Source organism: Coregonus clupeaformis, chromosome 25 (assembly GCF_020615455.1).
Source record: "Coregonus clupeaformis isolate EN_2021a chromosome 25, ASM2061545v1, whole genome shotgun sequence".
In the NCBI taxonomy this organism is placed as follows: Eukaryota; Metazoa; Chordata; class Actinopteri; order Salmoniformes; family Salmonidae; genus Coregonus; species Coregonus clupeaformis.
In genome coordinates, this window is record NC_059216.1 from 32,436,233 (window position 1) to 32,460,054 (window position 23,822).

General features: G+C 45.1%; 1 protein-coding gene across 1 annotated transcript in view; it reads left to right on the top strand.

The window, feature by feature from the left end:
- The window catches only part of si:dkey-288a3.2 (protein phosphatase 1 regulatory subunit 37), a 70,082-nt gene extending 46,554 nt beyond the window's left edge, over window positions 1–23,528 (top strand). Inside the window, exon 8 of the mRNA XM_041847087.1 lies at window positions 21,894–23,528. Within this exon, the coding sequence (XP_041703021.1) occupies window positions 21,894–22,025 (132 nt within the window). The 3' untranslated portion in view covers window positions 22,026–23,528. The remainder of the gene's footprint in view (window positions 1–21,893) is intronic.
- Window positions 23,529–23,822: the final 294 nt, after the last annotated feature.

Below are 23,822 nucleotides of genomic sequence, written 5' to 3' on the forward strand. Positions count from 1 at the left end.
CCCCCTCTTTATCACACAGGGGTGCAGTAAGAAAGGGAGGAGGAGGCAGTCATTGGGGTAGATGTTCTTTGGGGACCCCTCTCCTTTGGCTTGGTCAGTCACGGCGGCTGGCTGTTTGACGGCTGGGATAGGACAACCTGTCCATGCATGTAGTCAGCGCTCAGGTTCAGGTTCAGAGGGGTGATGGGCTGCATCATCATAGGCAGAGCCAGCCCAGTGCTCCAGAGACCACAGCAGAGGTTGGGTCCCACATGGCATATTCCCTACGGGCCCTGGTTAAAAGTAGTGCACTATCTAATGAAAAGGGTGCCATTTGGGACACAGACTTACGCCACCCAACCCACCCAGAACCACAGAGATGATGCCTCAGAGATGGAGCTCTCACACAGAGTGCGAACTGCCATTCAGACCATCCCTACTTTTCACCGCATCGCTGCAATAAGAGAGGCACAGAGGCTTTAACGATGACTTCTACATTTTGCACATTACCCTAACTCAGAAGACTACTCCGACCACTTTTTCTGACATCTACTACTGAACTCCAACTGTAACCATCACCATTAGAGCTGCGAGTAGTACCTCAGAGGGTACAATAGTGGGAGCGTCTCAAACAGAAAATAAACCAGTGTCTCTCAAACACAAACACAACAACACACTCGTAGCTCGCTGCACTCCTGATTTATTTTCAGGGAAAAATAGGCATATTTGCCAGCTGTGTAATTTACTGCTACTCTCATTTGCATATTAAAGCCTTAATTAGCCCCTCTGAGCATGTGTGTTTGGGGTGGGGGGGGGATAGTGTAATCATCGGACGTGTAGTCACGGGGGAGGACTATGTGTTTGTGTCCGGGGGGAGGTGGAGAAGGGGGGAGTGGGCCCGGGTAGGAGGGATCCGGGAGCGGGCCAGAACAGAGGCAGACTACACAGTCGTAGTCTTCTGGGGGTCTCTGTTGACCATGTACTGCGTGCCGTATCCCTTTGTTCCCCCTGCTGCTCTGGGGGGAGGAAGGAGGGGGAGGGGGCTGTATGTATGAAGCAGGGGTTGCGTTGTGCCGTTTCGGAGCTCTTTCCGGGCCCTTTGATGTGTCACACTTGCTCTGTCTTGCTGTCATTTTAATGGCTCCTCCTCTCCTCTCCAACACTTCTCAGCAGTCAGAGGTGTGACCCACACTTTCTCAGGAAGTACAGAGGGCTGTTTTTTAGGTTGTGGAAGAGAGGGAGATGGAGAGGAGAAAGGAGGTGTTGGGAGAGAGGGTGGCAATATGTATGAGAAAAAAAACTCAAGTGCACGTTTGGTCTTTTAAAGGCTGGCACGAGGGTGTTCTTGTTAATTTAGCATCTCTGAAACACTATGTGTATGGTTATTATGAGGTCATGAACTACATACATAGGGGCTATGCAATACATATGTTTCAGACTGAATTGTCAGTGTCATATACAGTGGGGAAAAAAAGTATTTAGTCAGCCGCCAATTGTGCAAGTTCTCCCTCTCAAAAAGATGAGAGAGGCCTGTAATTTTCATCATAGGTACACGTCAACTATGACAGACAAATTGATTTTGATTGACTTATTTTGAAATTAATTGACTTATTTTTTTTCTCCAGAAAATCACATTGTAGGATTTTTAATGAATTTATTTGCAAATTATGGTGGAAAATAAGTATTTGGTCACCTACAAACAAGCAAGATTTCTGGCTCTCACAGACCTGTAACTTCTTCTTTAAGAGGCTCCTCTGTCCTCCACTCGTTACCTGTATTAATGGCACCTGTTTGAACTTGTTATCAGTATAAAATACACCTGTCCACAACCTCAAACAGTCACACTCCAAACTCCACTATGGCCAAGACCAAAGAGCTGTCAAAGGACACCAGAAACAAAATTGTAGACCTGCACCAGGCTGGGAAGACTGAATCTGCAATAGGTAAGCAGCTTGGTTTGAAGAAATCAACTGTGGGAGCAATTATTAGGAAATGGAAGACATACAAGACCACTGATAATCTCCCTCGATCTGGGGCTCCACGCAAGATCTCACCCTGTGGGGTCAAAATGATCACAAGAATGGTGAGCAAAAATCCCAGAACCACACGGGGGGGACCTAGTGAATGACCTGCAGAGAGCTGGGACCAAAGTAACAAAGCCTACCATCAGTAACACACTACGCCGCCAGGGACTCAAATCCTGCAGTGCCAGACGTGTCCCCCTGCTTAAGCCAGTACATGTCCAGGCCCGTCTGAAGTTTGCTAGAGTGCATTTGGATGATCCAGAAGAGGATTGGGAGAATGTCATATGGTCAGATGAAACCAAAATAGAACTTTTTGGTAAAAACTCAACTCGTCGTGTTTGGAGGACAAAGAATGCTGAGTTGCATCCAAAGAACACCATACCTACTGTGAAGCATGGGGGTGGAAACATCATGATTTGGGGCTGTTTTTCTGCAAAGGGACCAGGACGACTGATCCGTGTAAAGGAAAGAATGAATGGGGCCATGTATCGTGAGATTTTGAGTGAAAACCTCCTTCCATCAGCAAGGGCATTGAAGATTAAACGTGGCTGGGTCTTTCAGCATGACAATGATCCCAAACACACCGCCCGGGCAACGAAGGTTGTTCAAGGTCCTGGAGTGGCCTAGCCAGTCTCCAGATCTCAACCCCATAGAAAATCTTTGGAGGGAGTTGAAAGTCCGTGTTGCCCAGCGACAGCCCCAAAACATCACTGCTCTAGAGGAGATCTGCATGGAGGAATGGGCCAAAATACCAGCAACAGTGTGTGAAAACCTTGTGAAGACTTACAGAAAACGTTTGACCTGTGTCATTGCCAACAAAGGGTATATAACAAAGTATTGAGAAACTTTTGTTATTGACCAAATACTTATTTTCCACCATAATTTGCAAATAAATTCATTAAAAATCCTACAATGTGATTTTCTGGATTTTAGTTTTTCATTTTGTCTGTCATAGTTGACGTGTACCTATGATGAAAATTACAGGCCTCTCTCATCTTTTTAAGTGGGAGAACTTGCACAATTGGTGGCTGACTAAATACTTTTTTCCCCCACTGTAGCTTTGACTCTCACAAGCCATAGAGTTCCCTTTATAGTGCACCTTTAACCAGGGCCCATAGGGCTTCATTTCCTTCTCTCTCTGATGATGGTCTACCTCAACTGTCCTAACACAAGTGCATTCAAACACACGTGGTTCATTCATTCAAACAGTGTTTTTATAATGACCAAAAAACAGAGAAAGTTCTGCAATTTATATCATACCGCTCTGCATAAGAGGGGGGTACAGTGTGTTTATATACTGTATGTATGTATATATATATATATATACACAGTGCATTCGAAAAGAGTTCAGACCCCTTCACTTTTTCCACATTCTGTTACCTTACAGCCTTATTCTAAAATTGATTAAATTGTTTTTTCCCCTCATCAATCTACACATAATACCCCATAATGACAAAGCAAAAACAGGTTTTTAGAATGTTTTGCAAACGTATTAAAGTAAAAAACTGAAATATTACATTTGTATTATTATTCAGACCCTTTACTCAGTACTTTGTTGAAGCACCTTTGGCAGCGATTACAGCCTCGAGTCTTCTTGGGTATGACACTACAACCTTGGCACACCTGTATTTGGGGAGTTTCTCCCATTCATCTTTGCAGATCCTCTCAAGCTCTGTCAGGTTGGGTGGGGAGCATTGCTGCACAGCTTTTTTTAGGTCTCTCCAGAGATGCTAGATTGGGTTCAAGTCCAGGCTCTGGCTGGGCCACTCAAGGACATTCAGAGACTTGCGTTGTCTTGGCTGTGTGCTTAGGGTCGTTGTCGTGTTGGAAGGTGAACTTTCACCCCAGTCTGAGGTCCAGAGCGCTCTGGAGCAGGTTTTCATCAAGGATCTCTCTGTACTTTGCGCCATTAATCTTTCCCCCATTCCTGACTAGTCTCCCAGTCCCTGCCGCTGAAAAACATCCCCACAGCATTTATGCTGCCATCACCATGCTTCACCTTAGGGATGGTGCCAGGTTTCCTTCAGACGTGACGCTTGGCATTCAGGCCAAAGAGTTCAATCTTGCTTTCATCAGACCAGATAATCTTATTTCTCATGGTCTGAGAGTCCTTTAGGTGCCTTTTGGCAAACTCCAAGCGGGCTGTCATGTACTTTTAATGAGGAGTGGCTTCCGTTTGGCCACTCTACCATAAAGGCCTGATTGGTGGAGTGCTGCAGAGATGGTTGTCCTTCTGGAAGGTTCTCCCATTTCCACAGAGGAGCTCTGTCAGAGTGACCATCGGGTTCTTGGTCACCTCCCTGGCCAAGGACCTTCTACCCCGATTGCTCAGTTTGGCCGGGCAGCCAGCTCTAGGAAGAGTCTTGGTGGTTCCAAACTTCTTCCATTTAAGAATGATGGAGGCCACTGTGTTCTTGGGGACCTTCAATTCTGAAGAAATGTTTTGGTACCCTTCCCCAGATCTGTGCCTCGACACAATCCTGTCTCGGAGCGCTAAGGACAATTCCTTCAACCTCATGTTTTGGTTTTTGCTCTGACATGCACTGTCAACTGTGGGACCATATATAGACAGATGTGTGCCTTTCCAAATCATGTCCAATCAATTGAATTTACCACAGGTGGACTCCAATCAAGTTGTAGAAACATCTCAACGATGATCAATGGAAACAGGATGCACCTGAGCTCAATTTCGAGTCTCGTAGCAAAGGGTCTGAATACATGTGTAAATAAGGTATTTCTGTTTTTATATTTTATAAATTTGCAAAATTTTCAAAAAAACTGTTTTTGCTTCTTCGTTATGGGCTATTGTGTGTAGATTGACGCTGAATTTTATTTATTTAATCCATGTTAGAATAAGGCTGTAACGTAACAAAATGTGGAAAATGTCAAGGGGTCTGAATACTTTCCGAATGCACTGTATATGTGTGTGTATGTGTGTGTGTGTGTGTGTATATATATATATATATATATATATATATATATATATATATATATATATATATTTATTTATATATATATATATATATATACACACACACACACACACATATATAAATATATGCGATGCATAAGTAGGGGTGTCGGATGGGAGCGCCTCTGTGGGCATGTCCTGGTGCTCTACGCTCAAACGCCCCCGAGTCACCAGTCACCCATCGTAGAACCCAGAGAGCCTGACACCCGCTCATCTGAATACCATGAAGCGCTCTCTCTCCCCACTGAGAACCAAACCATCCCTTTCACTTTCAAATGGCTGCTGCCTGCTTTCTCAGCTGCTGAGAAGGAAGAAATTGGCCGATCCACACTAGCTGAGGAGGATTTGGGTAGAAATATGGATATTTAATTGTCTTCAATTCAGTCACTTGCCCCAATGATGGTGAGTGCTCCACCACCCCCACCCCGCTCTGCGCCCATACGAAGTCCCCCTGTCTGAGTGTCTGTCAGGGAGAGGAGGAGCGGCGACCTTGGCGGTTGGCCGATGGAGCCGGGGAGGAGAGACACTCTAATGGCTGAGCAATCGGCTGGGCCGGCCCAGCGGCAGAGAGAGGGAGAGAGGAAATAAGTTGAGACACTTCCCCTATGGTGGAAGACGAGAGGAGAGGGGGTGAGGAGTGGTAGGTGAGGGAGGGAGGGGAGATGAGTTGGCAGGTTACCTCTGTGGCTTACACCCTCTCTCTATCCTCAGACCCCCCTGGAGTGGTGATAATTCCCCACGCTTCCTCCAGGTCTCCTTCACCTTTAGCTCTGCTGGGATGGTCTGTCTGATAACAGATCAATACTCTGCCCTTATGATCAGCACTTAACATGTCCCAGTCCGCCCCATCAACCAATTTGTTTATGGAGATTTAATTGAATTAATGTTAAATACAGGACACAGACTCTGAGAGCCATGCAGTGCTGATTATTTGCGTCCAAATAGCACCCTATTCCCTATGTAGTGCGCTACTTTTGACCAAGGCCCATAGGGCTCTAATCAAAAGTAGTGCACTTTGTAGGGAAAAAGGTTGACATTTGGGACTCAGCCATTGTGTTTAAGCTCCTCATCTATACCATTATGCCAATTTCATCCTATGAAAATAAAGTTGTAAACTCATTAAGGAAGCATTGTCTAGGGCACATTAACACTTCTCTAACTGTGGTGTGTTACAAACCTGTCATAGATGGATCATATAATAGTAACACCCCAGTTTTGAGGGTGACCTTTCTGTCCTTTCTTTCTGTCCTTTCTTTCTGTCCTTTTTTTTCTGTCCTTTCTTTCTTTCTTTCTTTCTTTCTTTCTTTCGAAAAATCACTTTCAAATTCTCTGTAAATTATGTAATTGTTTGACACACATGGAGTGGTGTACGGTGCTGTATACTGTAGCATGTGTTTCTCCAGATTGTCCCAGTGTTTTCTCACATAAGTAGGCGGTGGTAATATTGCTAACAGATCCCCAGTATAGACAGTATCAGGGAAGCACACTGCTGTGAATTAACTCTATCACCTCTCCACAAAGGCATTGTTAGTGTGACTCTTTCTCCCCTTCTCCCACTCACTAGCGATCTTCTTTAAGTGACTCGCCCTCTCATGTTCTTACTCCCTCTGTTTTAATCCTCTTGAAATACTCCTTTCCTTTACTGAAACTTTTCCTGTGTGTGTCCTCCGTCCCTCTGTCCCCCCATCCCATACCTCTGTCCCCTGTCAGCTCTAACCCCTGTGGTCCCGGCCGGGCAGACGCCATTGAGGGTAGATAATTGGATTTGTTGTCACCTCCAGTAGCTGCCAGTTCCGGGAGCCGGGTGTCTGCTCCGCTTAGCGATGAAGACATCAGTGTGACAGGGGCCCTGCATGGGAGAGGATCAGCTGGAGTCCTGGACAGCCACTAATAAAGTGCTGGCCAGCCAGTCATGGACAGACAAGCTGGGGGCAGCTGTTACCCCTATAGTCCCCCCACCGTCCCCAAGCCAGGCCTGAGAGGGGGGAAAGGAAGGGGGAGAGAGAGGAGGGAAGGGGGGTCAGGTCTGTTCCCCCTACACTCCCTACGCCAGGCCTGAGAGGGGGGAGAGAAATTGGGGAGAGAAAGTGGTGAGAGAGAGGGGCAAGAGAGAGGGGGGTCGAAGTGAGGGGAGAGGGGGTTGAAGTGAGGGGATGATAGTAGTGGACAAGCGTTAATCATAGCAGATGCCATGATGCCCCCATGATGCCAGTGTCCCTCCGCAGAACAGACAACACTGCTTGAGAGGTCATGGAATCCACTCCTCACCATTATGTGGTTCCGGAGCAGTGTTGGCATGAGAACATCCACTGTCAGTGTCATGATATTCACTCATCACACTTCACCTGTCCACTTATCCATACTGTACGACTCAACCATACCAGAGAATACGTTATTATGGCATTCACTTTTGTTATCCATTCCATTGAGTACCCCCTTGTTGTCCCCTAGTTTATCCCTCTGAATCGCGTGCTGTGTTTGTGTGCGTGTGTGTGTTAACATGCAGTGTGAGGCCCTGGCTCTAGGAGGCCCTGGCTGTATCCTAGTTCTCTGCTCCCTGGCAGGTTATGTGTGTGTATACCCGCGCATGCGTATGCTAGCGGTGTGTGTGTGTGTGATGGGCAGAGGAGCGTGGCGGACGCGGGTGGCACAGTGATCGGCACCTGTTTGGCTCAGGCGTGGTGTTTGTGGGCTCAAGGGTGGGTGGGGGGTAATGACGGGCGTGGCGTTCGGAGCGTGTGGAGCATGCAGAGGGCCAGGTGAGGAGCCTCAGAGGTACTCAGTAATTAACAGACTGGTGCTCCATCATGGCTGCCCCATGCCTGAACCCGTCAGGGACCGCCGCGCCCTGCTGTCAACACCGCTTTTATTAAATTCAGCTCTGAGGAGAAGAGGAAGCTGAGTCCCAATAGGCACCCTATTCCCTATATAGTGCATTTTTTGGTCAAATGTAGTGTACTATATAAGGAATAGGGTGCCATTTGGGACACAGTGTCTATGAATGACACCGCATGGCTTGGGCTGTGCTGTGCTCTGACCTGATAGGATAGGATGAGGCATGTGGAGGCCATTTTGAATGGTGGGGTTGGGGAGGAGTGTTTTTTTCTTTACTTTTACACACTGTGGATGTGGTTCAGTGTTGATAGCCATCATGTGGGTTTGTTGCTGAGAAAGGCTCTTATTGAACAATGTTTACATACAGTGTCATTAATTGTGTGGACATAGTGGCTACCCTGGAGTTGGTTTAGATTTTAACAATCTGATCGGTCCTGGCTGTGCTTTTGGGAGGGTTGTGTGTGTGTGTGTGTGTGCAACTGTACCCGGGCCTGTGTATTTGCGCGCCTTGTGTGTGTAATTGGGATAGAAGTGGGTTCTGCAGGCTTAGACATCCTCTCTCCCAGGGGATCAATTACGCAAGGCCTCGTTCAGCTCTTTCTATTCAAATGAACACCTGAAGAGCCCGGCCCTGCCTGTGTGTGTGTGTGTGTGTGTGTGTGTGTGTGTGTGTGTGTGTGTGTGTGTGTGTGTGTGTGTGTGTGTGTGTGTGTGTGTGTGTGTGTGTGTGTGTGTGTGTGTGTGTGTGTGTGTGTGTGTGTGTGTGTGTGTGTGTGTGTGTGTGTGTGTGTGTGTGTGTGTGTGTGTGTGTGTGTGTGTGTGTGTGTGTGTGTGTGTGTGTGTGTGTGCGCGCGCACAGGGCCTCGCTGTTCCATGGAAGCCCAGGATACCGCCGGATAAACGCACACCCAATAAAAAACGAATCAACAGCAATTTGTATGCGTTTAGGCTGGCAGCAGAGAGTGGTACCTTTTGTTTTCGTTTTTTGATGTTGTCTTTCCCTTTGACTCCTTCCCTATTTTTATCTCACCTACATAGGGAAATAGGTAACCCACCATTGAAGTAGTAAGTACGGCATACTGCTCCTCTATAGTGAGTATTCCTTTGGGAGTTGACCCTTACTGTGCACATATTGACTTGCCCTGCCAAATGAAGCTCCCATAGAAGAAGTTAGTTAAGGAGAAATTTAATATTGTAATCAGTGATCAGTGGACCTGTACCAACATGCACTGATTCAACATACTGTAAAGTTGAAACCAACATACATTTGCTGAATATAAAATACATATTTCTCAAAAAAACAAACACCCTTGCCTTTCGTGAACTAACACTCGCACTTTACTTTTTACTACTAGCACTGGATTTTCTGATTGCTACTTTATTGAGGAAAAATGTACTTACTATGACTGAGATATGTGGTTGTCTCACCTAGCTTTCTTAAGGGGAATGCACCAACTGTAAGTCACTAAGAGCGCCTGCTAAATGACTAACATGTAAATGTAATAGCTGAGGCCCACAGCAATGTTTACATCTGACATAACAGGGCATGGTGTAGTATGCTTTCCATTTGCATTAAAAGGATTGTAAGCAGTGTAACTATATGCCTGGGCAGCTGATTGGTTCGTGAGTTGTGGTGATTCATTTGTACTCCCTATCCATCTCAATCACTGGATTGTTCTGTGAGGGCCGCAGCCCAAAAAAACGAGGCCCCAGCTGAGCATCATATCTCTATTATGTGGTTTAAGACTTAATTTCCTACACTGGAGGCCATTTTCTGTAGCAACATCCTGGAATAAGGTTGAGAAAGTCGGGCTACTGCACCATATCCTGTCCTCAAACTCACCACCAACATAACTGTTAAACCATTACGCTGCGAACACCATAGTTATGTTAGCAATCATGGGAAGCACAACATAATGCTTGTAAATAACTATACATATATATTTTTAAGTCACATTGAAAGCACATGGAGGAGCATTTGAGATGTATGTGATGATGATGCAGAGAGAGAGGGATGGTGAATGGTGGTGCTTTCTCTCCCTGAGTCTTCCTGGGTGTCAGAGACTTAGTGGCCCACCTCCCTGCTCCCCCTGCCTTCACCACCCCCCTCTCTCACACCCCCTTGGAAGGGTTCTGCTCCTACGGCACCGGCTCTCACACCTGCGGCGACCTAGCCCTGCCATCCGTCTCCACGACAACCTGCGTTGGGCGGATTACGGCGCCTGCCACGCGTCCGTACAGATGGCGCTTTACCGTCAGCGATGCTGGTCGGTGCATGATCTTTGTTCACCGCGCAACCGAATAGAGACGGAGAGACAGAGATGGAGAGAGGGAGAGACTGAGAGGGAGAGACTGAGAGGGAGAGACTGAGAGGGAGAGACTGAGAGGGAGAAATAGAGAGAGGAAGGAATGAAAAAGCAAAGCAAGATACAGAGAGAGCAAAAGAGACAGAAACTGCTCTCTCTCCTCTCTCTCTCTCTCTCTTCAGTATGCCCTACACAAGTGCTACTGTCATACCACCTGAAAAATGAACAAAGGCATTTAAACAACAACACTTAATTCCTATTTTTCTCTCTCCATTTTTAAACCTTGAAATGTCACACAGTGCAAGAGACTAGCCGAGGCAGGGTGCTCTGTTTTATCTAAGCAGTATGGCTTTTAGAATAGTCTGTAATCCAACCCCTCTCCTAAAACACAGAGACAAAACTAATGGGAAGGCAATTGGCAAAGTTTACCCTCAGGGAGTCCATTTTTTAAATGTCACGGATAGACGTGAAGCGTTTTAAATAGCCTGGATGCATATTCACCTGTAAAAACACAATCGCAGGTACCATGATTTCTGGGCTAATTCATTAAACACCTGTGAAGGCATGTTGTGGATGGAAGGCAAAGGAATCAGTCAGTCGGAGGAGAGGGGGCAAAACAAATAGTTTTGGCAGAGAGTCAAATCAGGATTGTATCGAGAATAATCCCTTCCACGCCCATCTAGAGCTTGCTTTAACAGCACTGATATGTAAATGTAAAATAAAACTTGCAGAGATCAATTAAATGAGCTGTAGCTACAGCCGGTGGTGCTTGAGGTCACAGCGGTGGGCTCTGTGACCATTTGTGTGAATGAAGACCCTCTTCACACACACAAACACATACGCACACACACACACGCACAAACACACACACGCTCTGTGATAATGTGTTAATCAAGACCTTCTTAAACCTTGTGTCCTCCCCTCCCTAATGACAGGTAGGAGTGTGAGCACCGCTGTTAAAGAACAGATAAAAACCCACACTGGTGACACATGTAGAGAGGGCTACATGCAGGAGCTCACCAGACAGACAGATAGAGGGAGGAGGAGGAAGAGAGGAAGGAGGACTACGGTCGCTAAATTAGGAGAGAGGTGTTGCTCTAAGTTCTCATCATGACACTATGGAAACTCTGGTCGAGGTGTTTGTGCGCGCAAATGTATATACATTTTAAATCTATTTACATTCAATCTCTTATTTTTATCACTGTGATTATTTATCTCTATTTATCCATTCCTCCACTCGCGAATAGAAAAATCCTCACAATATAATTATCGCATCATAACATCCCCTAATATGCCGATGTTATAATTATATAATGCCCAGATGGAAAACACTACAATCAAATCAAAGATTATTTGTCACATGATTCGTAGACAACAGATGTAGACTAACAGTAAAATGCTTACTTACGTGTCCATTTACAACAATAAATGCCCAAGTTAAACATAAGTGTGAGACTTAAACATAACAAATCCTTTTGATAATTGCTATAATGAATAGGCTGGCAGTAGAATCCACTCTGTTTTTACATCCTTATTTTCAATGGGGTGATGTATTGTAAATACTGTACAGTACATACTGTAACCACAATCGGATCTGCTATTTCAGAGATTCAGGTATTCCACTCAGGTGTTTGAGCATAGAATATTTTACAATTGTGTTCTATTGAATGAAAAGCCTAATAAGTTGGGAAATACAGATGGTTTAGTGTGCACATCATGTTAGTATGCAAATTATTACCTGGACAGGTGCCAAATATGACATGCTTAACAAGGAAAGTACAAGCTTGATTTGATAAATGTTGTGGATTTCCAGACATTCAAAATTCAGGCAGGCAGAGTTTTTTTCAAATTTAAAATATGTTTAAAACATCCAGCTTTGCATTGTCCTCGTAAAGATGAACATGCAAACACTCTTTCCCCAAGTAGTGTCCATCTCTCTCTCTTCTCTCTCTCTCTCTCTCTCTCTCTCTCTCTCTCTCTCTCTCTCTCTCTCTCTCTCTCTCTCTCTCTCGATTTCTCTTTCTCTCGCTCGCTCGCTCGCTCGCTCTGTGGTTCTCCTGAGTATCCATTCTGTATACAATAGTGACATCTTCAGTTGAGTTGGGAGAAGAGAAAGAGGCAGCCAGTCTACCTGGTATACAGTCCTACAGTAGACAGAGGTACAGTAGGACAATAGAACAACACCTCACTCCATTGATGCAACTTCCCCAGAGAGACCGGGAGAGGAAAAACTGAATGCACTGATAATTATAGCAATTTATGTTAAGAGAAAAAGGGCATTGTAAGATGCTTAAAGTGCATTCATTAACATTTACATATCGACAACGTTAGTCACCTTTAGAGAGAATAAAATAGCAATTCCACAGCTTTGTCTTCTAACACGCCTAACACTGAGATAGGGCAGAAGAAGGTAGAATACATCCGGTTTGATGAGTAAACACGGTTAGATGGAGAGGTTTATTTATTGAAATAAATAATCAGGTTGATAGAGAAACTACTGTCTTAACTTAATCATGCATTGTGAAAAATGTTATGATATTCTCATTTCATTGACTCAGAAATGTAGTGCTATAAACCTTTGAATTTTATATACTAAAACTTTTCCTTTTACAGTTTATTTTACTGTGCAGAAAATAGTTATGGTGTAAATTATCATTATCATGAAGATTTGTTTCAGTTGGAGAGTAAACACTTAAACAGAAGTGTTTATATTGCATTATTTCAGTGTACCCAATACCGCCACATCCTAGGAAAAATGCCACAGAGAAGAAAAACAATATACACGTCTCGAAATGTAAAGCACTTGCTTTGTTGATCTGCTTAAAGAATATTACTTTAAATAAAATACAATACACTACTTGCATATACTTGTAACTGGCATCTGAAATGTTTAGTAATTTACATATATTAGCATATAAAGTAATTGGCACAGATGCCAAGGAAGCAGTGGCAAACAGATTAATTGTCATGCAGCAGTCGCAGTGACATAGTTAAAAATGAGCTCCTTTTAAGAAGCCAATTATCATAGAATTTCCAAAGTAGCCTTTTTTCATCAGTGATTCTCTTCATAGTCTCATTCTCACCCACACACCCACAAACACATGCCACACACACACATGCATACACACGCAAACGCAAAATATGTATACTGTAGTATCACCATCGAGCCATACTTAAATGTATAAATATTGTAAATGCGCAGCCTTCGCTCTCAAGTTTCGCCTTTGAAATCTCGCCTCTCAGCATCCCTGTTTGAAAACACACGTACGTCTTTGTTTAAAGAAAGAGAAGAACAAACACTGGATCCAGACATGTTTATTATAGTGAGAATACATGACACATTTCTAGAGATGGAATGGAGTATATAAGGCTTCTGAGGTTTCCAGTCTTATAAATACTCTGCTTTTAACCCACTACAGTACAACTCTTGATCTAAAGACAGGTACTGTATTGTTAGTCTTATTTAGAGTCCATAAGAACTGGGGTATTTTCTACCTCACGACCTGTGCCTGTTTACCAGTATATACAGATGTAGGATCTTAATTTCAGCCAGTTAGCTTCAGGAGGGAAATAATCCTGCAGCAACAGGAAATGTTAATTATTGTGTGGATTATAATTAATGGACATTTTTGTAGGGGTTGATACATTTTCATTGAGGGAAAATCAAGTCTGAAATTTCTAAGTGGAAATTACAAACTTTAGAAGCCTTTTTAAAACTCAAATACACTACAAGTTTGCATTTCCTGCTGTGCAGGGAAATTCTCTGCAACAAAAGAGTGATCAAATTAAGATCCTACATCTTTAAACACACCATGCTCTTTAGTAGTAACTCTCTGGGTACATCTGGGTCTCACTGTCAGATGGCAACCAATCTTCACATTTACAATATATCAACATGACAATAATAAACTATTCTATCCCATTCCACTTCCATATTCTAAAGACAAATTCCAGAATATATTTACAGTATATTCCAGAATGCCTGGGAATGGCCTGCTGGGTCTCTTTCTGCAGCCGACAAAGTTGGAGGTTGAAATAGTCCATGTGTAAGGTTTTCCATGTGGGGTAATAGATTGTGGTGTGGCCAGCCGACAGCAGCAGCAGCTCTAGTTTTATCCCCTGTAATAATTGGATGGTGCCTCCATTTACGGGGCTGTCTGAGGGAATGCACAGCTAACAAATGAGTTAGTTTAGTTGCCAAGACCACTGTTCAGGGAGAGGGGCTTAAGCGGCTTCTGTTCTCGCTGCCATTGTGCGCTGGCCATCTTAAATAATATTGAGATTACACCAGGGACAAAAGCCCGCAGAGGATCCTTTTGTGGCAAGGCAGACATGTAAGGAGGGGAACAATACCCATAGTGAAGAATGACACACAGTCATTGTTTGACAATGTAGTACTGTGATTACAGAGGAACAAAAGTAACAGTTTTTGGCCAATAAAATAAAGATTTGTGGAGTGTGATGAGGTGGCGGTGGTGTATTTTTGATAAAAGTTTGTTTTGAATTGTGATGCAGAGGAGCGATTTGTGTTTCAGCTCCTCTTCAGTTATGAGTGTGTATGTGTTTGTGTGTTTGACGCTTACAGTGAAGTCACTCAAGGCCCCCAACCTTACACACACACACACGCCACCTTAGCCTAAGCTGCTCCAGGGGTATTGGCTAGTCAGCTCGTCCCCTCTCTTGGCCCCTATGTGTCGTGTGTGTGTGTGTGTGTGTGTGTTATGTGTGTGTGTGTGTGTGTGTGTGTGTGTGTGTATGCTTGTGTGTGTGTGTGCTCGCTTGTGCATGTGTGTGTCTGTATATATGTGTGTGTATTTGGATTCCTTAATGACTTTATAATTCCAGGCCAGCAGGAACCTGCCTTTATGTCTATTAGTTTAGTAGCCTGGCAAACAAAGGGAGTCTGTGCCCATGGCACCGCGCCAGCAGAAGCTTCAGCCGTAAAAAGCACTTGTCCATCTGTGTCGCTTTCCTTCTCGCTCGCTGTGTAGCTCTCTCTCTCTTTCCTCCTCCTCTCTTTCTTTTTTGGGTGGATGTGAAATGCTGTCTACTCCTCCTATCCTCTTCATTTCCTCTTGTCGTCTCCTCCTTTTTTGTGGGTGTGAAATGAATCTCTTCTTCTCCTTTCCTTTTTTCGTCTCCTTTTTTTAGGGGGTGTGAAATGCTCTCTCGTGCTCTGTGTCAGTTTAAGAGAGGGAAAAAAGAAACCCAACAAGACATCTCCGTCCCTGCCCTGGTGTTCTACTCACTCTGTCTGAGGCTATTGATCTCTCCGACGACCAATCGAGTGCAAAAAGAGTGTTTACTGGGATGAGAGAGACAGGATAAGCCCATTCAAGCGGGAGAGAGGGGATGGATGGCATTGTTGTGTGTAGACACACTGCTGCTGTGTGGATATGCCTGTATCACAGTGACAGTATGGAATGCATGGTTGTTTTCAGAATAACTTCACTATTGCGTTAATTATGTACTGTGAATGATTCTGGAAATCAAGTCAAATCAAACTTTATTTTTCACGTGCGCCGAATACAACAGGTGTAGATTTTACAGTGAAATGCTTACTTACGAGCTCTTCCCCATCAATGGAGAGTCAGAAAGTATGATTTAAAAACAATAATAATGAGCAAATAAGAGAAAAAAAATGAAATAGTAACACTATAAAATAACAATAACATGGCTCAATACAAGGAGTATTTGTCTTTTGTACCGGTACCGAGTCAGTGTGCAGGGGTATGAGGTAGTTGAGGTAATTGAGGTATATACATGTAGGTAAGGGTAAAAGTGACTAGGCAATCAGGATAGATAATAAAAGAGTAGCAGCATTATATGTGAAGAGTATGAAAGTGTGTACACTACCGGTCAAAAGTTTTAGAACACCTACTCATTCAAGGGTTTTTCTTTATTTTTACTATTTTCTACATTGTAGAATAATAGTGAAGACATCAAAACTATTAAATAAGACATATGGAATCATGTAGTAACCAAAAAAGTGTTAAACAAATCTAAATATATTTGAGATTCTTCAAATAGTCACCCTTTGCCTTGTTGACAGCCTTTGCACACTCTTGGCATTCTCTCAACCAGCTTCACCTGGAATGCTTTTCCAACAGTCTTGAAGGAGTTCCCACATATGCTGAGCACTTGTTGGCTGCTTTTCCTTCACTCTGCCGTCCGACTCATCCCAAACCATCTCAATTTGGTTGAGGTCAGGGGTTTGTTGGAGGCCAGGTCATCTGATGCAGCACTCCATCACTCTCCTTCTTGGTAAAATAGCCCCTACACAGCCTGGAGGTGTGTTGGATCATTGTCCTGTTGAAAAACAAATGATAGTCCCACTAAGCCCAAACCAGATGGGATGGCGTATCGCTGCAGAATGCTGTGGTAGCCATGCTGGTTAAGTGTGAATTCTAAATAAATCACAGACAGCGTCACCAGCAAAGCACCCCCACACCATAACACCTCCTCCTCCATGCTTTACAGTGGGAAATAGACATGCAGAGATCATCCGTTCACCCACACCACATCTCACAAAGACACAGCGGTTGGAACCAAAAATCTCAAATTTGGAGATGCCAGTGCAAGAATGTCAGTGGGAAAAAAAGGGGGGTTCAATACAAATAGTCCAGGTAACCATTTGATTAACTGTTCAGCAGTCTTATGGCTTGGGGGTAGACGCTGTTCAGGAGCCTGTTGATCCCAGACTTGGCACTCCGGTACCGCTTGCCGTGCGGTAGCAGAGAGAACAGTCTATGACTTGGGTGGCTGGAGTCTTTGACACTTTTTTGGGCCTACCTCTGACACCGCCTGTTATAGAGATCCTGGATGGCAGGGAGCTCGGCCCAAGTGATGTACTGGACCGTACGCACTACCCTCTGTAGCACCTTGCGGTCGGATGCCAAGAAGTTGCCATACCAAGCGGTGATGCAGCCAGTCAAGATGCTCTCAATGGTGCAGCTGTAGAACCTTTTGAGGATCTGAGGGCCCATGCCAAATCTTTTCAGCCTCCTGAGGGGGAAGAGGCATTGTTGTGCCCTCTTCATGACTGTGTTGGTGTGTTTGGACCATGGTAGGTCCTTAGTGATGTGGACACCGAGGAACTTGAAGCTCTAGACCTGCTCCTCTAAAGCCTCATCGATGTGAATGGGGGCGTGCCCGGCCCTCCGTTTCCTGTAGTCCATGATCAGCTCCTTTGTCTTGCTGACATTGAGGGAGAGGTTTCTGTCCAGGCACCACACTGCCAGGTCTCTGACCTCCTCCCTGTAGGCTGTCTCATCGTCGTCGGTGATCAGGCCTACCACCGTCATGTTGTCGGTAAACTTAATGATGGTGTTAGAGTCGTGCTTGGCCACACAGTCGTGGGTGAACAGGGAGTACAGGAAGGCACTAAGCATGCACCCCTGATGGGCCCCCGTGTTGAGGGTCAGCGTGGCAGATGTGTATTTGCCTACCCCCAACACCTGGGGGTGGCCTGTCAGGAAGTCTAGGATCCAGAGGGAGGTGTTTAATCCCTGGGTCCTTAGTTTAGAGATGAGCTTGGAGGGCACTATGGTGTTGAATACTGAGCTGTAGTCAATGAACAGCATTCTCATGTAGGTGTTCCTTTTTTTCCAGGTGGGAAAGGGCAGTGTGGAGTGCAATAGAGATTGCGTCATCTTTGGATCTGTTGGGGGCGGTATGCGAATTGCCGTGGGTCCAGGGTGTCTGGGATGATGGTGTTGATGTGAGACAAGCCTTTCAAAGCATTTCATGGCTACAGATATGAGTGCTACGTGGCGATAGTCATTTAGACAGGTTACCTTGGCGTTCTTGGGCACAGGGACTATGGTGGTCTGGACTATGGTGGTCTGCTTGAAACATCTAGGTATTACAGAATGGCTCAGGGAGAGGTTGAAAATATCAGTGAACATTTCAGTGAACTTGTCAGTGAACTCACTGGACAGCTCGCGGCTGGGTTTTCCTTTGTAATCTGTGATAGTTTGCAAGCCCTGCCACATCCGACGAGTGTCAGAGCCAGTGTAGTAGAATTTGATATTGGTCCTGTATTGACACTTTGCCTGTTTGATAGTTCGTTGGAGGGCATAGCAGGATTTCTTATAAGCGTCCGGGTTAGTGCCCCACTCCTTGAACGCGGCAGTTCTAGCCTTTAGCTCAGTGCGGATGTTGGCTCTCACAGACCTGTAACTTCTTCTTTAAGAGGCTCCTCTGTCCTCCACTCGTTACCTGTATTAATGGCACCTGTTTGAACTTGTTATCAGTATAAAATACACCTGTCCACAACCTCAAACAGTCACACTCCAAACTCCACTATGGCCAAGACCAAAGAGCTGTCAAAGGACACCAGAAACAAAATTGTAGACCTGCACCAGGCTGGGAAGACTGAATCTGTCTGCAATAGGTAAGCAGCTTGGTTTGAAGAAATCAACTGTGGGAGCAATTATTAGGAAATGGAAGACATACAAGACCACTGATAATCTCCCTCGATCTGGGGCTCCACGCAAGATCTCACCCCGTGGGGTCAAAATGATCACAAGAACGGTGAGCAAAAATCCCAGAACAACACGGGGGGACCTAGTGAATGACCTGCAGAGAGCTGGGACCAAAGTAACAAAGCCTACCATCAGTAACACCAGGGTTCTTCAATTCCGGTCCTGGAGGGCCGAAACACTTCTGTTTTTTATTTCTACCTGGTAGTTAATTGCACTCACCTGGTGTCCCAGGTCTGAATTAGCCCCTGATTAGAAGGAGAGGATGAAAAACAGAGGTGTTTCGGCCCTCCAGGACCGGAATTGAAGAACCCTGAGTAACACACTACGCCGCCAGGGACTCAAATCCTGCAGTGCCAGACGTGTCCCCCTGCTTAAGCCAGTACATGTCCAGGCCCGTCTGAAGTTTGCTAGAGTGCATTTGGATGATCCAGAAGAGGATTGGGAGAATGTCATATGGTCAGATGAAACCAAAATAGAACCTTTTGGTAAAAACTCCCAATCCTAGGCTTACTGTTACTATCACATTCATTATACATTGTGAATATTCTAAAACACTATTCTAAACAGTGGTTTTATGTACCAACGTGTGATAGTGATATGTGAGACTATGTGCAACACATACGTATTGAAAATTGCATTGTGATTGTATTCAGAATTCCAGATTTATGCACTACTTAAACAATTACGCTGTTATGTCTGTTTTTATATTACATACTAATGCAAGACTGTTCTCTAACATAGAAAATAGAAATGTTGCCTCCTACAGATAGTGTAAATAAGCACAATATGATCACCTCTGGAACCTTTTGGAGTCCAGGTACTTTTTTTCAGGGCAAAACTGATCCTAAATCATTACTCGCTTGATACATACAGCCCCATGATCTTATTAACATTTCAATGTAATGGCCATAGATATTGCCTGATGGTTGTGACGGTTTCTGTGTTTTCCCATGGCAGAGAGCAAGCATGTCATAACACTCCCTGTGGTGTAGCTACAGTGTGGTGGTCGTGCTGCTCCTTTGTATAAAACGTTTCATGCTCGTTATACAGCATATGGTCATTATTGCTGTGTGTCAACCCTGTATGTCAGATGGTAGCTAGGCTACACAGTATAAGGCTGGATTCCAATTGAACCCACATTCATAATCTTTACAGTCTCTTTTTGCCATGGTGAAAATAAAATTGCACAATGGTCTTAGGTATTGTAAAACAAATAAAAATGACTATTACTAGGTAGGTAGTCTCCATGCTCCTTTCTTCTCTCCTTCTCTCGCTGTATGGCCAGAGCAGATCAGGAGCTTTCATTGTATATTTTACTCTGGGGTTGTTTTGTTCTTCTTCAAGACAGGGGGCATCTCTCTCTCTCTCTCTCTCTCTCTCTCTCTCTCTCTCTCTCTCTCTCTCTCTCTCTCTCTCTCTCTCTCTCTCTCCTCTCTCCTCTCTCCTCTCTCCTCTCTCCTCTCTCCTCTCTCCTCTCTCCTCTCTCCTCTCTCTCTCTCTCCCCAATTCAATTGACTTTATTGACATGGCAAGTAAAATTACTTACAGTGTCAAAGTATAGATATAACAAAAATGGTGGGACCAACAGCAATAATAATAGTAGTATTATTACTCTCTCTCTCTCGCATGGATTGTCTTTGAACAATGCCCTGTTTGAACAGGGTAATGCGGCAAGCTGCAACTCAGCTGGAAAGGATGAATCCACTGTTGTCACCTGATGTTATCACTACTGGGATTTCATTAAAAAGGGGGGACGGTGTTGGGGATTGGGGGATGCGCTGTTGTTGGACAGACAGACCAACAGGCAGGCAGGTCCCAAACTTCAAACAGAGTCAGAAGAAGGAGAGGTGTAGCACCCAGACAGCCTTCAGTGCAGGGGAGATGTGACACTGAGAGGTGCACAAAGCAAACGAGTAGAGCGCCTGCCTGGCTGTCTGGGCGTACCTGTGTGCTGTTAAATCATTAATTAGGGTGTGGGCTGTCGACTCGGCACTCGACACCTCCCCTTCTATCACGAGCCAGGGATATCCTCACTAGTATCCTCACTAGAACACTCTGTGATTGGCTGTACACGTCTGCGGCTGTGTTGAAGTCAACAAAACTGAGCATTGTAAATGTTACTCAAGATAATGCCTAAAACCTGTGTGTGTATATATATGTACTGCATATATGACCTCGCCGGCAGTACAGTATGTCGTCACTGGCATCTCTTTTTCCTCCTCCTCCCCCCTCCCTCTCTCTCCCTCCCCCACTTCTCTCGCTCTCTCTCTCACATCTTTCTCCAGAAGGCAGCGGCTGTGAACTCTGACTCTCTGACTCTGGCAGTGAGAGTCACCAGCCGCTGATCTGCTCTCCTCCTCATCTCCTTCTTCTCTCCTCCTCTCCCCGGCTCTCTCTCTCCTACTCCAGAAGGCTGGAGCAGCGTGCTCTGCATGCCCCCATCCCTCCCTCCTCTCTCACCCTCCTCCCCCCTCCCCCGGCAGGCAGCAGTGTTGGCACGGCTTGACGCGGGGTGTCGGGGTGGGTGCCGGGGGTGTGGGTGGCACGGGGCGGTTGGAGCGGGTAGAGCGGATGGCAGTGTGGTGCCTGTGCCTCCTCTCCTGGCTGCTGTGCGGCGAGCATGCCCTCTGTCACTCACGCAGAGACGCCCTGTCCAACTGTCACTTCCTGACAGCCTGATAATCAATCTCTTTATTAACTGCTCTGCTGCAGACCAGCCCAGCCGCGCGGTGGGGAGGAGGAGGAGGAGGGAGAAGGAGGCCCATACTGCTGCCTCTGCTTCACAGTAACACACGGGCCTGGACATGGGTTGGTATGGGTTTTGCTCGGGCTGGGGTTGAGTGTGGGTAGGTGGGTAGTCGCTGCGGGATGACAGCGGGTCTACGCAGGGTTCCGTCCCCACCGCTGAAAGAATCACACCGGTGCGCTGGAGGGCCTGGTCGTCATGCCGATAATTTATGAGGAGGAAACAGCATCTCTAATGCTGTCCTCCAGCCAGCTTGCTACGCGCCAGATCCCACACCATGGAACTGTCTCTCTCCCTCTCTCTCTCTCCCCAAACACAACATGGCAGCAAGAAGCATCTGTGTGTTTGTACTTTTGTTCTCCTACTTACTCATGAGTTCCCCTCTATCATATAGAACTCAAAGAACCACAAAGGATCTGAATAGATAAATAAATAAGAATAAGACGAGATGGAAAGACAGTGCTGTAGGAGATTAAATATGCATCCTGTGGTCCTCCCTACTGTACTCTACTGTACTGAGTGTCTTTGACTGTTTGTCATTCCCAGGAGGACTTTCTGATGGAGACACAGAAGAGTCTACTGAGAGAGATCAGTGAGCTCTGCATGGGGAACGCTGCACGCCACCGCATCGCCACGGAAACAGAGCTGCCGCGGCCCGACTCCTCTGAGGCCCACTGACAACCCCACGACATGACTGAAATGGATACACACGGGCATACAGACACGCAAAGAAGGATGCAGTGTTGAAAAGTCACGTGCATGCAAAGACACACACTTTTATGTATCTCTCTCTCACTCTCTCACTCACACACACACTGACGTCCTGTCCCAATGTCCATCCCAAACAGCTGACTAGCAGATCTATTCGAATAACAATTCTATGGCAAATAATGATAACCATAAAACTCAAAATCTGGGTAATAAACCCGGAGCTCTGCTCTCTAATGAAACTTGGGGTTGTGTCCCAAATGGCACCCCTATTCCCTATGTAGTGCACTACTTTTGACCCGGGCCAATGGGGCTTTGGTCAAAAGTAGTGCACTATGTAGGGAATAGGGTGACATTTTGGATGTAGGCCCAGCCGCCCTGCTGTTCCCAGGCTAATGTTCCCACCGAGGCTCACACACACTTTCCATAAAGCAATATTGCAAGCCCACTCGAAACGTGAATCACCTAGAAATGAAGAGAGCTGTTCTCTCTGTTCTCCACCTCGTTCTCCTCTTCCTCCCCCCGTCTCCCTCGTTTAATGTCCCCGGAGTGTGACGCGGTCTAAAGCTCTGTTGATACGGAGAGGTGTGTGTGTGTGTAAATCCTTGTTTGCTTGTGTTCCATCATCACTAATGTTCACACACTCCTGCATAGGGGAGCACTCTTGTCTGGTTGTTACTTATGTTCCACAGCATCATCTGCATGACAGCCACAACTGAACTGAACTCTGCTAACTTACATTCACACATGGACAGCCTCAGGTATGTCACACAGTTTTAGCAACAACAGTTTACCTTCTGTTTTTTATTGCACTGTCTTGTTTCTTTTATGAGTTTTCACATAATGAATTTGTACCCTGGTATTTTTACTGTTAGGATTCATGTTCAGGAACTTGATGTAGTTCTAAACAACACCTACCTACCTGGATATGAACATTTCAATCATTGGTTTGGAGCTTCTGGTCAAACTAATTTAGATGGACTGAGGGAACAAGGGATCAACATGCTTCAAATCAACAGAGAACAGTACTATTTTAATATTTTATTATATTTCTCTATCTATGATTTTATATATGCATGATGATGTCATCTCTTTGTTGCTGTGTATTTGTCACACCTACAAAAAGTGTATATTTGTCACACGGAAGAAAAATAGTCTCTGCAGTTAAAAGGAATGACAGAACTGCGGCTAAGGAAGGCATTATTTGGCTTTGACATAAGCATCATGATAATGAGAGCGTGGGCAAAATGCTTCTCTGCATAACCACTCTGTTAATGTATAGGCTAATACATGGTACTTAACGGTACTTACTGTACACCATTTTCACTTTGAATCATACAGGGATTGAAGTTTGTAGTGATGTTGATGGATTTGTACTTTTTGTGGCTATAACAGTTACACAACTTTGTGGAGGAGAAACATTTTAAATAATTTGTTGTGTTGCACCTTTTGTTAAAAAATACCAAATAAATACCTATCCCCAAAACACTTTTTCCCCTCTCAGTTCTCTCTCATGTCTATGTCTGTGTCCTAAATGGCCCCTTGAGGCGCTGGTCAAAAGTAGTGCACTACATAGGGAATAAGGTGCCATTTGGGACATAACCTAGTTCTCTCCTCTCCTCTAAATCCATGTTTATTAAAGCTCTGCTGATTGACAGATGAGGGTAGACAGGCGTAATGTAACAGGGGATGATCTCTCCCTCTACGTCCTTGGGTGTGAATTGGGTTTCACGCTGCCTGGATAACCACCCAAACACCCCTGCCGTC